The sequence below is a fragment of the Anastrepha obliqua genome, chromosome 3 (genome assembly GCF_027943255.1).
Source record: "Anastrepha obliqua isolate idAnaObli1 chromosome 3, idAnaObli1_1.0, whole genome shotgun sequence".
Classification (NCBI taxonomy): domain Eukaryota; kingdom Metazoa; phylum Arthropoda; class Insecta; order Diptera; family Tephritidae; genus Anastrepha; species Anastrepha obliqua.
Genome location: NC_072894.1, coordinates 69580033 through 69598451, shown reverse-complemented (window position 1 = coordinate 69598451; position 18419 = coordinate 69580033). Strand labels below are relative to the sequence as shown.

General features: G+C 39.2%; 1 protein-coding gene across 1 annotated transcript in view; it reads right to left on the bottom strand.

Moving 5' to 3' along the window:
- LOC129242903 (eukaryotic translation initiation factor 5B) overlaps positions 1-18419 on the bottom strand; it is a 149556-nt gene that overhangs the window by 32391 nt on the left and 98746 nt on the right. Inside the window, exon 7 of the mRNA XM_054879819.1 lies at positions 11117-11224. Coding sequence (XP_054735794.1) covers positions 11117-11224 — 108 coding nt within the window. The remainder of the gene's footprint in view (positions 1-11116; positions 11225-18419) is intronic.

Here is an 18419-nt window from a genome sequence, read left to right as displayed (position 1 = left end):
CAGGAGGGTGACACCTCACCGAAATGGCTGAGAGGTGAATGCTACAATCTTCTCCGTCTCGTTAAAACCCTGGTAGGCCTTCAAGTACGTTCGTCGCTACGTTACCATTAAGTTGGTATACAGGTTCAGTTGAAACAACTTCTGACTACTGCCTGATTCTGGCTCTGAACACAAGCTCCCATAAGGACTCGTGTCAATCCCCGCGTGGCCTCCCTGCACTTGCACAGATAACCAAGGGAATTAATTTTAAGACAACTGTACATCATGCGGCGGTAGAGGCTGGAAGCGGAGACCTAAAAATACAAAAATGAAAAATAAACAGCAACAACAACAGCAGCAATAAAAAACAAATAAAGAAAACGCCGAGTACTGCGATCTCCGGTACTGAGTACGCCTAACCCATCAAAAAAGACAAAGGAGGCTTCCAAAGACGGGTCTAGAAAAATGGAACACCGAAGCTGTCAACACAGTGCGCCACTACCACACAAACCGAACTACTGTCGTACTATCACAGTTCTCCAAAAAAGGAGTTCATATAAAAAATGAGAGCAACCGAAGAAGAATCACTTACGAAATGTAAAAGAGTGATATAGAAAATGAAGCTTACACTACTAAAGCAGAGGAGCGTCAACATGGACATAAAGAATGGTGTATCGGAATTGGAAGAAATGCTCGACGTAATTGGCAGCTACCGACGAAATTGGATGACGGCAGAGAGAAAAACAAAAAATAATGCCGAAAAAGTGTGACTAAAGCTATACGAGCTAACATTGTGGCCACACCTAGCCCATACCAGGCGAAACGACTAGCCACAAGTCATCCAATTCCCAACACGCGCTCGTCTAACATAAATGGCGAAGATGGCCAATGTGAAATTGTTGGCGAAAAAAGAAGGCGATTAGAAGTGCTGCTGAAGAAGGTCCAAGACTGGTCCTAAACCATCAAACACAGAAAAACTGAAAAAATCCGTTAAAATTAAGCCACAATCGGAAGCACTCCCAATCAAGCCCGCAGAAGGACACAGCTACGCGGATGTTTTAAGAAACGTACGTAGCAAAATAAAGCCTGGCGACGCGGAAGCCAAAATAAAATCCGTTTGAAAAACAAGAGCGGGAGCGATACTGGTCGATCAAGCCCACCTTTTGCGAGACACTAAAAACTACACTATAGGGATCGGCTAATATAACAAACCTTAAACCGAAAACTATGGTAGAGATGCGAGACTTAGATTATCTTACTACAAAAAAGAAAGTGGTAGAGGCACTAAACACGACTCTCACTATAACCACTGAAGAAATAGGAATTGTTAGAGCCCAGAGAGAAAAACAAAAAATAATGCCGAAAAAGTGTGACTAAAGCTATACGAGCTAACATTGTGGCCACACCTAGCCCATACCAGGCGAAACGACTAGCCACAAGTCATCCAATTCCCAACACGCGCTCGTCTAACATAAATGGCGAAGATGGCCAATGGGAAATTGTTGGCGAAAAAAGAAGGCGATTAGAAGTGCTGCTGAAGAAGGTCCAAGACTGGTCCTAAACCATCAAACACAGAAAAACTGAAAAAATCCGTTAAAATTAAGCCACAATCGGAAGCACTCCCAATCAAGCCCGCAGAAGGACACAGCTACGCGGATGTTTTAAGAAACGTACGTAGCAAAATAAAGCCTGGCGACGCGGAAGCCAAAATAAAATCCGTTTGAAAAACAAGAGCGGGAGCGATACTGGTCGATCAAGCCCACCTTTTGCGAGACACTAAAAACTACACTATAGGGATCGGCTAATATAACAAACCTTAAACCGAAAACTATGGTAGAGATGCGAGACTTAGATTATCTTACTACAAAAAAGAAAGTGGTAGAGGCACTAAACACGACTCTCACTATAACCACTGAAGAAATAGGAATTGTTAGAGCCCAGAGAGAAAAACAAAAAATAATGCCGAAAAAGTGTGACTAAAGCTATACGAGCTAACATTGTGGCCACACCTAGCCCATACCAGGCGAAACGACTAGCCACAAGTCATCCAATTCCCAACACGCGCTCGTCTAACATAAATGGCGAAGATGGCCAATGGGAAATTGTTGGCGAAAAAAGAAGGCGATTAGAAGTGCTTCTGAAGAAGGTCCAAGACTGGTCCTAAACCATCAAACACAGAAAAACTGAAAAAATCCGTTAAAATTAAGCCACAATCGAAAGCACTCCCAATCAAGCCCGCAGAAGGACACAGCTACGCGGATGTTTTAAGAAACGTACGTAGCAAAATAAAGCCTGGCGACGCGGAAGCCAAAATAAAATCCGTTTGAAAAACAAGAGCGGGAGCGATACTGGTCGATCAAGCCCACCTTTTGCGAGACACTAAAAACTACACTATAGGGATCGGCTATTATAACAAACCTTAAACCGAAAACTATGGTAGAGATGCGAGACTTAGATTATCTTACTACAAAAAAGAAAGTGGTAGAGGCACTAAACACGACTCTCACTATAACCACTGAAGAAATAGGAATTGTTAGAGTCCGGCAGAAGAGTTCAGGGTCTCTGCATTAATGTGCAAGAGGAAAAGTATGTAATGCACTTTAGAAATAAAAAGTGCATATTGATTGAACAATTTTATTTTAACAATTTGAAGCTTTGGTCTCTGTTGTTATGAACAATATTGTAGGTGAACACAGCTCAAAGAAGCTTCAGTAATTTCTTAAATATTAAATGTTCGGCTCTTTCGGCTTCATCCAAAGGCTGCGCCTAAAGCAACTTCCAAATAAGCAGCACTCTGGTCTCAGAGCAAGTTTCTAACTTTGCAGCTAACGTGTCCGGCACTCGAAGTGTAACCAACTTCAGACCGTTCGCGCAGCTGACATCCGTGCGTTTGTTTACAAGCATTATTGTATCGTAGCATCCGCCGCATATTGAAAAATTATCTCAAAATCAAGCCTTACAAGATCCCAAAGGCGTATGATCTCACACCAAAGCAGCAACAAATCAGACTCGAAAGGGCGAGGGAGTTGCTTCGCTTGGCCGAAATTTCCGAACATTGTGTTTTCTGACCAGAAAATTTTTCAAATTAAACAATTCGTAAACTCCCAAAACGATAGGGTGCATTTGACCGACCGTTCATACGAGAATTTGAGTCATCGATTGACCACCAGGAGGCAGCACCCGCCACAGGTAATGGTTTGGGCCGCTGTAACCGCAGATGGGCGCTCTCCAATCGTTTTCATCGAGCCTGGCGTTAAGGTATCTACATGCGAAATATTATCGGAAAAGTATTGTGGAGGTTGTTTTGAAGCTGTGGGAAGACAAACATTTCGGTGGTAGACCATGGACGTTTCAACAGGACTCGGCACTGACTCACAAAGAACGAGTGAACCAAGAATGGCTAAAAACAACGTTCCGAACTTCATAACGCCCACACAATGGCTCTCAAATTCACCAGATGCGAATCCGATGGATTATTCTCTTTGGGCCATTTTGGAGGGCAAAGTCTGAGCTAAAAGATTCATTGTCCAGTCTCGAGGCGCTGAAAAAAGCTATTGTCCGCGAGTGGACTGTGATTTGTTTCTGGACCATCATAGTCAAGGCAAAAAATGGTCACATCGAGCTGAAGTAAATTTGTTGGCTACGCTCCGCTATGTCAACTCTCGTATGTTAACTTTTCCCCCAGTCGTATTGAAATAATAAACATTTCTTAGCCGCGTTTTGTTAGCATTAGACACTTAACCTGCCCATTCATTCCTGAGCCTTTTATATAAATTTACGTTCTCTGCATGTTATTTTACAGAGCAACAAATATTTCTGGTTTATTCATGGCCCCGCAAAAATAGTACAAATGCGTTAAATCGCACAATCGTAGGAGCAAAATTTCAGCAGACTGACGATAAATTATTTTTCCCGGTAATTTTGTTTGCAATAAATTGATTGCTTCGTTGACTATGTGAATTAAATATCGTCTTGATATGCCATAAATGATGTTCAACTGTCAAATTTTGATAATCTATGGTTTCACATTGAGGGTAACGATAAGGCGGATGAGCCTGCTATAAGTGGAAACAACGAAGTTCTCTTCAGCCGGACCAAGGCGCAACTAGAATCTCACTATTGCAGCGTTGCAAGTAAATGATGGGAGGGTTCATAAGGTGGTCCTGTGCCATCTCCAAGAAGACATGGCCTGACTATAACGTATAAAAGACCAAACACTGCTTGAGTACGGTCGACGCTACATCTCAAAATTAACCGCGGTTCTCGCAGATCACTGGAAGGTAAGAGAGCAGGTTTTTTGTTCACTATCTTTGCAATTTCCCGGGTTTTTTAAGAGCAAAATTACGAGCTTTTGTCAAACCCTTTCTCAAAACATTGACGAACTTTAAGTCCTGGAATTTAGATATCTTCTCTTCTCGAAGTGTCTATACCGAATAGCACGTGTGGACAATTAACCACCAAAACCACAGACCATTGTGGCATTAAAACGGAGCTAGGTGCTAATTAAGTTTTTCCCAATTCATGATAGACAGCCACTCAAACAACAACAACATGTTTCCACTTACACCACCGATATGTTCATATGAAAAATAAAAAAAAATTAAATTCAATTAATTCTAGATTTTCTACTTCACATTTGTCAAACGGCACCCCATCGAACTATGGCAGCTGTCAAAAGAAAACATTTCTATAACAGAAGCTCCAACTCGAAAGATCCTGTATGTGGTAAGCATACGATGGCCAAGCGAACGAACGACAAACAAAAGTTTCAGGCGGCTAGTTGCAGAGTGGGCATAATTGAGGAAGCTATAATTACGTTGCTTTTAATGTGAATCCGGCAGTAGCAGCAGCGTAGTGCAACAGCGAAAGGAACAAGCCACTTTGGATTTGGCTTTGTCAGTAGCTTGGACGTACATAAATATTGTGGCATGACCGTCGCAGCAAAAAGCGGTTTTGGTATACCGGCGGCAGGAAGAGCAATTTTTTCTTTCCTCGAAATATGTAGCCAACGTACAGCTTGACAGTACATAGCAAGTTTTTCATGCAATCAAAAGAGGATGCGCCAAATTGATTTAAATTCCTATTTGACGTCAAAGGAAGCAATTGATCTGCTGTTAATGGAAAGGAAATTTCGCACTGCGCATTCAAGGTGAGGATAAATACATAGGAAATGGGTTTATTTATTGGTATAAAAATGAATATTTTAAATTTTACTATAAAGCCGTTGCCGTAGTACTTAAAACAAAAATGTTTGAAGATTTTTGTGTTTGGTGAAACCTGTTTCAAAATAAAAGTAAGGTGACTGAGGTGTTAAGGAACTATTTTTTTTTTTTGTGAGTGCGTAGCAGGTTTTCATCTTCGTTGAATCCTAGTAAAATCTTCCCCTTAAAATTTCCGTAGAATATTTAAATCTTCTAACTTTTGTGTAAGTTCTTAAAAACAAAAGGCACAAAAAGACCCAACTGGTAGGAGGTAAAAATGTTCTGCCAAAAAATGCTTGCGTTTAATATTAATATTTTAAGTAAACTATGAGTTTTGGCCAAAAAATTTAAAGAAACTTATGAAGTGGAACTAAATCCTTTTGAAGTTTGACTCGTGTGCATGGATATTACCGTTACCGTTTGGTTTCACTGAGGCCCTAAAATAGCTGTTTCACTACGTTATCTTGAGCCAGCAAGATTTTTCTAAGTTTAATTTAATAAATTAATACAAAATTATTAATTTTTGAGAAACAATTGTTCGATATTATATGTTTTAAAAGTTAAACATTGTAATTTTCTGAGTGATTTTCTGAAATATTTTTGATGATTAGACTTTCATTTCATTTTATTTTATTTTATTTGAGCTTAATCCATCTCTGCTATTGCCGGAGATTACACATCCCGGATAAAATTTTCAAGCGATTGTGCTCTGGTGGAGCGTAGTCCAAGTTCTACGCCCATGCGATTACTATTGCTTAAATATTAAAAAATCTACGAACTATTGCACACGTGTCCAGTATGGTCGACTTCTGCATGTCTTCTAAAAGGTGTTGGCAGTCATACTTCTTCAAAACTTTTATTAGGTGCTTAGGCACTAATCCAGTGAACGATATAATTATTGGAATTATATTCACTTTCCTCGCTTTGTACATCCGTTTTAGTTCTATGTTATTTTATTTTATTTTAAACTCAAAATTACCAGAGAAGACGATCGACATATACTCCAAGTCTCTAAAAAAGAACCTACAGTGTTTTCTGCAGAAATAAAAAAATCCTTTAGGTCTTAACACTAACCATACCGGTGTATCACGTATACCTATTCTTACCGCAACCGGTCATTTGACCGGTTATGTAATTGTTTTTTCAAAAATATTTTTAATTATTTCTAATACATAATTAATATTTTCAAATAACAATAAAATAATAAATCACACATTTTAATTTTTTTGTATTATATAATATAAAGGAAACAGGTACAGCCTTGCAATTCAATTTTGTAACCGGTCATTTGACCGGGTGGGGTAAGGTTAGTGTTAATGAAAGTGACGTAACAGTTCGTAGTTCCATTGTTTACAAACAACTAAGTATTGTATGCTTAAAATTTGCCAAAGAACACGGAAATTGGTCAAAGTAAAAATAGAGAACGATATTGTGCACAGATGAAACTAATTTGGAGAAACTGGCTCTAGGCAGTATATCCTTTGTCCGCGAAATGCTGAATATAATCTCCAATACACGGTCAAGGCAGTCAAACATGGCGGTGCGAAAGTGATGGTATGGGGATTTTGTTTTTTGTAGTGCAGTTGGACCAATCCACTTCATAAAAGAAACGATGTAGTGATGCCATACGCTGAATTGTAATATGCTACTGAAGTGATTATTCCAGTAAGAAAACGACCCAAAACATACAAGTAAATTTGCCAACAAGTGGTTTCGGGTCAAGTGGGTTGAGGTCATGTCGTTGCCTGATCAGTTGCCTGACCTTAACCCTAGCGAAAATCTATGGAAGGCTATAAAAAAAGAGTGTTGCCGATCGCAGACCATCAAACTCCAAATATCTGTGAAACATAGGCCAGGATGCATGAAAGCAACTCCCCACACACACACTCCATGCCACACAGATGCGCAGCAGTAATACAAAATCGTGGTTATGCAACTAAATATTAGTTAAATATTGTTTTATCAAGTCTTGTGTTTCACCTCTAAGGGTGGAACTATTGTTTTGAACAGGGAAATATTGAGTTTTTGTATTCGAATATTTGTTTTTCGTTTTTTTCCTAATATTAATAAAAGATTTCAAATGCATGGAGAGACTGTATGAAATGAATAATTTGTGGTAAAAAAACTACTGAATAAAAGTATTTTTTTTTTAATGAATACAACTTTTTGTTTTATGTTATCATTTTGAACACAACTGTAGATGCACACATCAAATGTATATATATGTATAAAGTATTATATATGATATATTTACAAAATATTTCAGAATTATTAGTAACCTACTGAAAATTCTGAAATTGTGAAAAAAGACACCCCTCGCAATGTTAATTGGCAATAGTATGTAGACAAGTATTTAAATGAAGTAAGCAAATATAGATAAAGCTGAATCGAAAAAATTCTTTATGTTATTTACTTATGCCACTCCGTAAACTATTCAAAGCTAATCACGCTCCCACCTGTGTCAATAATATGTATGTATATATGTATGATCCAGGCGTAGACCGGGTGATAATGAATTGGATTCGTTCGATGCTGGCTAAAAGAATCGTCACAGTGCGAGCAGAGGAAGATCTGCTGGGGTCATCCGGGATTAATAGAGGCTGTGTGCTGTCTTCATTGCTCTGGCGCATAGTAATCGATCCTTTGTTCACCAACTTAAACAAAGGGATCTACGCACAAGCATATGCGGACGACGTTACCTGTTTGGTAACAGGCCCTTCGCTTACAAAGATCTGCAGAAAAGTGCTGAAAGCTCTGGATATGATTAACACTTGGTGCTGGTGACTGGTATTGTCTTCTTCACCAGAAGGAGAAAGTTTGATGGACTCGTTCTGCCTGAGCTAAAAGGAGTCACAATCCAGCTGTCCGAAGAAATCAAATATCTTGGAGTAATCCTCGATCGTAAACTCTTTTGGAAGTCACACGTTGAAACAAAGACATCCAAAGCTCTCACAGCCTTATGACAGTGCAGGGATGTCTTTGGGAAAACGTGGGTATTTCTCCTAGCAAGATCCTATGGATGTACGCGGCTATGATAAGACCTATTATCACCTATGCAACAGTGGGTAGACTCTCTCTCGGCGAAGTCAAGAGGATCTTATCGAGCTCCGGAGCTTTTCCGACTACTTCAGATCCAGCATTGGATGCTCTCGTTAGTCTACCACCACTTGATGTTTTCATCCAAGAAGAGGCCTTGACAGCCATTTGCAGGCTGAAACACAATGGGAATTGGTATGGCCCCTGTCCGGCATTGGACAACAGAGGGGGCATGGCAAGGATCGTTGGATCGAAGCCCAGGGTCGTACTTGAGACTGTGGTCAAACTCAGAAAATGAACCCGGCAAACACTGTTCTCGCATTTTAGCGGTTCCAGGGCCGAGCACGGTTTTAAGCGGAGGTGTATGCTGTTCAAAAAGCGATGAACTTTGTTGTGGAAAACAGATGGAGAGGCAGATCTATATGTGTCTGTAGGGATAGCCAAGCTACGCTCATGGCAGCTCCCCAACCACATCAGGGGTAGTCGAGTCCTGTAAATCCAGGCTGAACTATGTCAGTACACATAACAGCTTGATGCTAACATGGGTCCCGGGACACGTGGGTATCGCGGGTAACGAGATCTCTGTATCTTTAGCCAAAATGGGATATGAGGCCAACTTCCTTGGTTCGGAGCCTGTACAGCAACTCCCCTCTGAAGGCATCAAAGCCACGGTTAGCTAACGGGTTACTCTAACCCACAAGCGAGCTTATCAGGTTGAGAGAGGCTGCAGATGGAGGCTGCAGGAGGATGAGACGGCGGACAATTTTCTGTGTCTGCCCGGCCTTCGCTCGAATCAGGCTTGAGGTCTTTGCCACTGATGTGTTAAGAAGCGACCACCTTGGCTCCTTGGCATCACAGAATCTACTCAAAATTTCTTCGGAGGTCGAGTAGATTTAAAGATAATTAAAAAGGGAACCCGAGTGTAGTATAATGGACTTAATTGTGTCTGATTGCTGTACTGGCTAGTCTGTCCCCACAAAAAAAGTATTATAATAAGCTGTGTTCTTTTGCATCCGAGCCCTATGATCTACTAGGAGTTAAAGCAAAACATTGATAAGTATATATTTGGCATCCGACCGTTTAGAAAATCACGTGGAAAGGAATAAAACAAAATAACGTACTCGAGTTGATATAAATGATTTGAGTTGTGAGTGCGCAAAAGGTAGACGAACTGATTAATAGAGGTGAAGAGTAAAAACCTTAAACTGCTGTGAATAGTACTTTACAAATTCCGGTTAACCTCGTTAAACTGTTAGAAACAAATGTAGCAATGAAGAAAAATCGAGCAATTAAGTACAATCGCGTTTCATATTTTTAATTTTTATATTTCAGGGAAGAAGAAAATGGGCTCAAGGCAAGGCTTTTTACACAAGGGCTAGTTCCAAAGAGTCATGTTCCTATAGTATGGCATCGAAATACTTAATGACACTTTATAAAGTTCAAATTTTTTCAAAATTAAATTGCCTTCAGTCTGTCGAGATCAAGAAATCGTATGATTATGCGTAACGCAATAGAGTGATGGTACCTGTTGCTCCGATATCGTGCGTGAGCGCTACTGACAAATCGGTTGAAATTACGGCTGTCTCCTTAATCAGACTATAAAACTTAGCAAATATTATGTTTGCAAAAGATTTTGAATTTGAGCTTGTCGAACAAGCTCATTGCGGCTGCTGTAAAGCAGGTGTGAAAGTTGCTTGAAACATACTCGCATAAATCAAACGAGGAGCCGTAAAAAAGTTCACAGAATGAAGTGGAAGGTGTGTGAAATTGAAGATGAAATTATTTCTCATTTTCGATATACATACATGCATTCGTCCTAACATAACCCAAATTTTTTTCGATCATTTTTTACAAAAATATGGTTCATTGTATAACAAACATCTGATTAATCAAAGCTCCACACTTTGTATGAAACTTACAAAAATTTAACAAATTAAAAAAAAAGAAACATGTCAACTAGTTAATTGGAATATTTAGAAACTTTTAAGGTATTCACTTTTACAGCGCATTAAATTTAAGTATAACAAAGTGCAAGTTTGAAATCGCTCCCGTTGATTTAAAAAATTTTTTTTTGTGTTTTGCATACAATGTATAGCAGTTTCTTCCACATGGATGATTTTCCAACCCGAACATACTTATCATTTCTGCTTACTTATCTAATAACATTTTTTTATTTAATATTATGACACTTTTACAGCAAATGAACGGTATATGTACAGTAGTACAAGCGAGTTTTATATGGCAATGACAAATCGCCCTTTTCTACCAGAAAAAAGTTTCTCATAAAGCAACATATCCCTCAATTCGGTGGAATAAAATTTAAAGTTTCTACAAATGGATAGTGAAGCTCGGCGTAACCTTTTCAGTAACTTAAGTGAGCGTACGACTACAATCGTATTACAAATTTCCGTAGACAGTGAGTGCTTGTATAAACAATGAGGAGGTATTGTTGCAATCCTACGGAGTGAATCAGTTAAATGGAAATAAGGATATTCATTGTTAATGTTTATCAAAGTATAAATGGGAATATAAAATATAATTCACATACCTAGCCACCTATTTACATATGGAATAGATTATTAATTTCGTCTAGTGATGTTGAGTCTAGCAACATTAATGGAAGTTTTTTAGTTTTATTCTTAAAATTCTTTTTTGTATTTTTTTCTCAATTGTTAGCTTTTATATTTATATTTCTTTTTATTTGTATATATTTTTTTTTTATTTGTATACTAATATATATATTTTTTTATTTATATATATTTATATATATTTTTTATACTGTGCAAAAAGGAACAAATCTGAACCCGTTTAAATGAATTTGTTCTACTTTAGCTATTATTTACCTACTTACCTTATGTATATAATTATTGTAATTTTTTACAAACATGGGATTTACTCACCTCTTTGCTGGGCACACAAATAGGTGTTCCGACTTTAACAATACCGTTCTCCACCATTACACCCATTACTATCGGATCACGACTGTTGAAGATAAATTGAGGCAAGATCTAGAAAAGGGAAAATAAAAGTGTTTCACAGTATTGTACAAGGCATTGATTAGCGAAATAAGTATATATGTACGAGGTGTGTTCAAAAAATAAGGCGAAGTTAGTGGGTTACGTACATTCGACTCTCGATTATTATTTTTTTTATGTTGGTACACTCGTCTCGAAGGTATGTTCACGGTTTTAGCTATATAGAATGTTTAGTTAGTTTTTAAGGAACATAAATAAGACAAGTGTTTTGCGTGTTCGACTATTTTCTGCTATCGAAAAAAAATGAAGATGGAGCGGGAAACAGATTGGAGTCTTTTGTGACAGATTGTTCAAGAATGTCTTGCAAAAACATTATGTTTTTCTTATATGCGTTCCAGGACACTGCGGTGTTCAAGGGAAAGAAATTGCCTATGAATTGGCCAACTATGGATCAGCGGTTCTCCCACAGAGACCAGAATCAAAAATCGGAATCGGTTCTGCAGAAATCATGACGTGGATCAGCGATTATGTATGCAATTCACAAGAAAAGCGATGGACCGATCTAGAACGCTGCAGAACTGCAAAGTATTTTATGACAAGCCCGAACAGAAAACTTTCGGACTTTCTTCTAAAACTTGGAAGAAAAGACATTCGGTTAATGGTCGGTATTATTACAGGACACAACATATGACAACCATGGGAATCATTGAGGACCCGATGTGCCTCTCTTGCTTAGAGGAGGCGGATAACACTGATCATTTTCTCTGTGAGTGTTTTGCATTTGCTAGAGTGAGGCTGCGAATTTTGGATTCCGATGTCATCAGAAGGAGTAAAATTGATTCTCTCAGATTTACCAATGAATCTAGAAAATTCTAACAGATTTAACTAACCTACCTATATTTCTCTATTCTATCCTATATTATTCCTCCTGTTACTTCTCTCCTTTCCTCCAGTTTTAGGAGTTACCAAATCTCTCGGTGTTTCTTGGCTCGACTTTTCAAATTTAAAATTTCAATTTTAATCATGCTGAAAGTATTCGATGGTCATGATGGTGGATGTGATTAATTGCCATCACCTAGTACAAGAAAGAAGCAACGACTTGCTCGTTTTCTTACACTATTTAGCGAAATAGCTTAAGCTGTTCAAGAAGGTAATACATACCGAGATTGATATCCACCAACGCAACGATTTTCTATATTTATATTATATAGAGCACAAGATTTGCAAGTAAAAAAACGTTTACCTCACTCTTTCATCGATTGACTCTTTTCAAAGTTCGCTTCGAAATGAAAGTAAAGTGTGCGCTTCTTTTGGGGTATTTGGCCGAGTTCCTCCTATATGTGGTGTTCGTTTTGATGTGGAGGGACCTACAGTTTCAACCGACCCCGAACGGCACATATTTTTTATGACGAGCTTTTTCATTAGAAAAAACTTTTCCTGCATTTTTCACTGAGATTCGAACCTACGTTATCTCTGAATTCCGAATGGTAGTCCCGCACCAATCTATTCGGCTACGGCGATACTGCACGTAAAACATTAAATTGGGCACAGAGCAGAATATCTTCTGACACTCCATATGGAGTGAAATAGCAAATACAGTTTAGATAGCTAAATGCATGCTTTACCAGAACAGGTTTTAGTCAGGTTCACCCTACTTTGACTTCTCGAATCCCCTAGTTAATTTTAAATAATGATAATAAACGGAAAACTTTAATCGTTTTTCTGCTGGTCTGACGACAGAAGGAAAAAAGAAGGACTTGAATTTTAAAATTAAAAAAGAGATAAATTATCCCTGCGTACGACTAGCGGTGGACAGAATGCAGAAGATGTGACCAAAAAAAGACCGTTAATCGGTTCTCAGAGATTTTGAAAGAATCAGTAGTTTTGCTGGATGTTACTTCGTTGCCGCTTCACGTATTCACACACTCGTGCAATTAATCGTTGTTCAGATAGCAACGAAGCAACGCCTTACACCGTGAGCGAAGGCTGTGTTGATTTCTTTTCCTATATCTTTCAGTTTTTTCATGCACAAACCGTTGTCATGACCCCGGTCACGTCAGCCAATCAGCTGATTCTTTTAAATTCACTGAGAGATGCTAACGTTCTGATATTGGCCACACCTTCTGAACATTTATCACCAAGTACAGGGTTGGCCATATTAAACTGACCCATTGAGTAACCCTATAACTTTTTACTGTAATTTCAGATCAGCTAATGACATACCGCGTTGGAAGCGTCAGTCGAAGGAGATTTATACCATGAAACAGTACACCCCAATAGAACGCGCTGAAATTGTTCAGCTGTACATTCAAAATTCCTTCTCGATTGTAAAAACGCAACGTGCGTGGAGAAAAAAAAAATAAAGTGAAAAGTGCGCCGTCAAAGAACGCAATCAAGCAAATGCACAAAAGATTTTTGTCTTCCGGTACTGTGGCTAATACCCGACGTCCAAATAAAAAGCGGCCAAGACGATCTAACGAAAATATCGCGGCCGTACGAGCCAGTATCGAGTCATCGCCGCGAACGTCAGGTAATCGTCGTTCTGCTCAGTTGGACATCCCTCGGACCACTCTACGACGTATCATTCGTTTGGATTTGGGGATATTCCCGTACAAAATACAACTAAATCAACAACTGTTGCCGGCCGATAAGCCTCGTCGCTTGGAATATGCCAATTTTGTCGTCCGAATTGCCCAAACTGATGAGGATTTTTGGCATCAAATCATTATGAGTGATGAGGCCCATTTCTCCTTGAACGGAACCGTAAATAAGCAAAATTGCCGTTTCTACGCCACTGAAAACCCTCAAATTATTGAAGAGGTACCTCTCCACGACCAAAAAGTTACAGTCTGGTGTGGCATTTGCGCTGATATGGTCATTGGGCCGTTCTTCTTTGAAAATGGGCAACACCAACCATTGACCGTAATCAAGAGCGTTATCGGGCCATGATAACCGATTTTGTGATGCCGATTGTTCGTGAAAATGGTATGGAGCACTTCTGGTTTCAGCAAGATGGCGCACCACCACACAGAGCACGAGCCACCGTCAACTTATTGAAGACTTTGTTCCCTGGCCGTTTGATATCAAAAAGCGGCGATTTTGACTGGCCGCAACGATCACCGGATTTGACGCCACCGGACTTTTTTCTTTGGGGCTATTTGAAATCTAAGGTTTACGTCAACAAGCCAAAGACACTAGGCGCACTTAAGGCCAATATCCGACGGGAAATAGCCGCCATATCGGCCGAGACGCTGGCCAAAACTATGGAAAACGCCGAAAAACGGGCACATTACGCTATACGAGCTAAGGGCGACCACTTGCGCGATATCATATTCAAAAAGTGATGTAAACGAATCTCCTTGAACTAAATTAAATGTTTTTCACAATGAAACACAAAAAAATGTTTCTTTTTCCATATTTTTTTAATAATCACATGGGTCAGTTTAATATGGCCAACCCTGTATATGTATACCAGTTTATTCAATAATAATGGATCGATTTTCTCAGCAACACCTTGAGCGTTTTCGAAAGGATAAAAGGGATTTTGTGCGTCGATTCATCACTATGATCCTAAATCAGAAAACACGAGACTAAAGATTTATGTGGACCTGGGTCTTCGGCTCCGAAACGAGTTCGTGCCCAGAAATCTGCCAAGAAGGTGTTAGATCAGTTTTCTGGGATACGAAAAGAATTTTATTTGTCGATTACATACAAACTGATAAAACGATAAATCTTAAATATTATTTTTACCTTTTACCCCAGGTACAAAAAAAAGTTCGTGAAAACAGACCCAGTTTGCAAAAGAAAAAAATATTTTTCGTTTTGACAATGGCTAAAATCTATCAATTAAAGTTCGACTGTTGCCTCTTTTTCTTAATTGACGCGATAACCGCTTACACGATTTTGGCCGTTGGCTGTTTCCAGACCTAAAAAAATGCTTGCGTGGAAAGCGTTTTTCATCAAATGACTCGGTCACATCAGCTATGGAAACGTAGCCCTTCCTCCAAAAAATTTATGAAGCTATATGAAGAAGATATGGAAAACAACTGTGGGGTTGCCAAAGGAACGCAAAATATTCTGCTACGCACTCAGCTATAATTAGTTGCAGGTTAGTAAAGAAAACCAAAATTTGCAGAAAAATCAATCAGAGTTACGTATTGAGTTGAGCTGCTTTAAATCAAGTATATTTCTACGCGTAGCTACTGAACAAGAAAGCCAGTAGCTAAACATTGAGATATACTTATAAACTTTTTTTCCCAACTTAGCAGGAAATCACTAATTCGAAAACTGAATTACTCAAATTCAAGTAATACAATAATAAACTTGCCAATCAATAGCAATCCCACTTGATCCACCAACATATTTTTTCATGGCCTATGCACAGAAATTACGTTAGGCAATTTTTTCCACTTCCTGGCTGCTGCTACGCAAAATGCAATAAAATATCTGTATATACTGTGGCACTACCTAACAGATAATCGAGCTGACTTAATCTAAGAAGTTCATGTACCATTGAAACTGGTTCTTACTTCTCAACTTAGCTTTTTGCTTCTTAAAAAGCACCTATCTGTAACAACAACAAAGTTAGATAATACGCGGAAATTTAGCTGGTTGTGCTTGCTGCGTTAGTTGTTGGTTCACTTAATCTAAGTGTGGTTCACAAAGTTGTATTTCTCTATTCTGGCATTGATTCGTGTAAACCTACATACGCATATGCATGTATGTGATGCATTTTTTTGGATACAACTCGTTGATATTTTGATATTTTTACGCTACCGCAGATAGACAGATATGAGTTATCGATGCGCGCAGTTTAACAAATTACTGTACTCATCTGTGGCATTTTAATTTAAATTACATTCTTTTTAAATTCAACGAAAGCTTTTCCAAATTGACCTCGTATTTTATTTTTGCTATTTGGGCGCAAAAAGAAATAATTAAGTGAAAAATCAGGGATGTAATCTCTTGTGTGAGCGTGTTGTGTTGTGATGCGCGTGATGTGTATAATGTCTTTGTGAAGCATGATGATTCGTCTTTGGCGGTTGGTTTTCCTTGATTCTTCGAAAACTCCTAGCAAACAAATGGTTGTTTTCCGATTTATGTGGTACAGTTGCGACATCTGCAGATTTTTCAAAAAAACAGGCGTCCATTTGTTTTGACATCCTTCTTCCGCGAATAACTTTTGTTGGATTAAACTTGGCTTGGCGATTGCTGTTTGGTTTCCATCTCATATGCATGGATTCAAGATTCGTCACCTGTTGCGATGTCATAGACGTGCTTTGAACCACCGCAGCTGAATGTCGTCAACATTTCTTTACACAAATTGACGCGAACCTTTTTTTGGCAAATGTCAATTTATGCCTTAATTGTCAAATTCACGCAATGTTGAATTCATGCTCATCACACTAATGTACATACAAGGACGCCTCAATATCGCGTTAAGTGACATGAAGATGTTGCGTTATCAATTGACGCACAGCTTCGATTGTTTTTGGCGCAAGAATTGTTTTTGAACGGCCTTCTCTATAAGTAAGTTCCTCCTGCAAGGATCGACGAACTCGTTGGAACTCGTTGTACCAGCGTTTCACAGTGGCTAAGTGATATTGTATTGGTTGATGTGACGGATCTAAACCGCCTTTTTATTCCATACTCGATATTTCACAATTCAGAGACTTAAACTCGATCAGACATTCCTGTTCCTTTACACATCCACTGAAACCTGTGAAATTGTCAAGCAATAATATTACAACTACAAATTGGTACAGGAACGCAAAATGCACTTTTGTAGCAAAAACGTCAGTCGGCTTGTTTATAAAATAATTAATGCCTTGAGTGTAAAATGGTCACACTTTCAGAGTATTCATTAGTACCACACGGATTTGGCCGAAGGATCAATTAAAACTTATTAAAATATATTAAATTAAAAATAAATAATTACTTACATTTTGAAAGATTTTACAATATAAATTTATTTTTTTTCACCGCTTTCTGTTTTTCGAGACACTTGAAAACTGACCGTTAGATCGTTAGACACTTTTCCTGAACTTGTGAGAAGAAAAACTTTGGACTAACTTACAGGATAGTTTTGGCTAGGAAGAGTTGCTCAGTTCCTCTCTCCAACGTGCTTGCAGGTACAGTTTTGTTGAGTGAAAACAAATGAACAGACTAATCGCTTGGTTCAATATTAAATAGTTCAGTAATGCGACTTAATTTTGGCTTAGCGAATTTGTTGGAGGATTGTTCCATATGTAGAAGTCCACGCAAGTGGCGAAAGTTACTGATTGCCATTCATTTGGGAGTGGTCAGGACGATTCTTCTACATATGGTTCAAGTAGCTCACAACTTCTAGGATTAGTTCAAATATCCCCTGGATAGCTCCCGAACACCCGTTCGAGAGCGAGTCAACGTGAGAAGAGTAAGCATCCCAAAAGAGCTGGTTGTACGCTCGGTTTGGGAGGCGACACATAAAAAATCAGTCTGCACAAAGAAACATCCGGTAACGGACAGAGGCTGATCGACTTCGCCGGGGCCCGAAACATGGTAGTCTGCAGCATCAGATTCCAACATAAGAAGATACACCAAGCTACCTGGCTGTCGCTTGACCAAAAAACGCGCAACCAGATCGAACATGTTGTGATAGATGAAAGATATGCTTCTAGGGTTTTAGATGTACGTACGATCCGAAGTGCCAACATCGACTCGGATCATTACCTTGTTGCAGCCAAATTGCGCACACGTCTCTGTGCAACAAAAAACGTACATCTATCTACGCAAAGAATGTTCGACATCGAAAAGCTGCAATCACTACAGACAGGCAGAAGATTCGCCACTCGACTCTCACCTCTACTCTCAGAGAGTACTGTCCAACAAACCCGCAGGCACGATTAATGGAGCAACATTTCTCGGCCTCTACGTACCACCGCCAAAGAAGAAACCGGATTTCGACGACAGTTGGTACGACGAGGAATGTCATGCTGGCACAGAAAGAAAATATGCTGCCTATAGAGCCACGCTGCGATCGGGTGCAACGCGAGCCATGTGGGATCGCTACCGGCTGAGCTATTCAAACATGGTGGCGAGGTGCTGGTAAGGTACATCTATCATCGTTTCTTTCTCGTGCTAACCGGCGCCAGTTGGGCACACTAAGTGAATCCAAGTACTTCTCCACCTGATCTTTCTAACGCAGAGGAGGCCTTCCTCTTCCTCTGCTACCACCAGCTGGTACCGC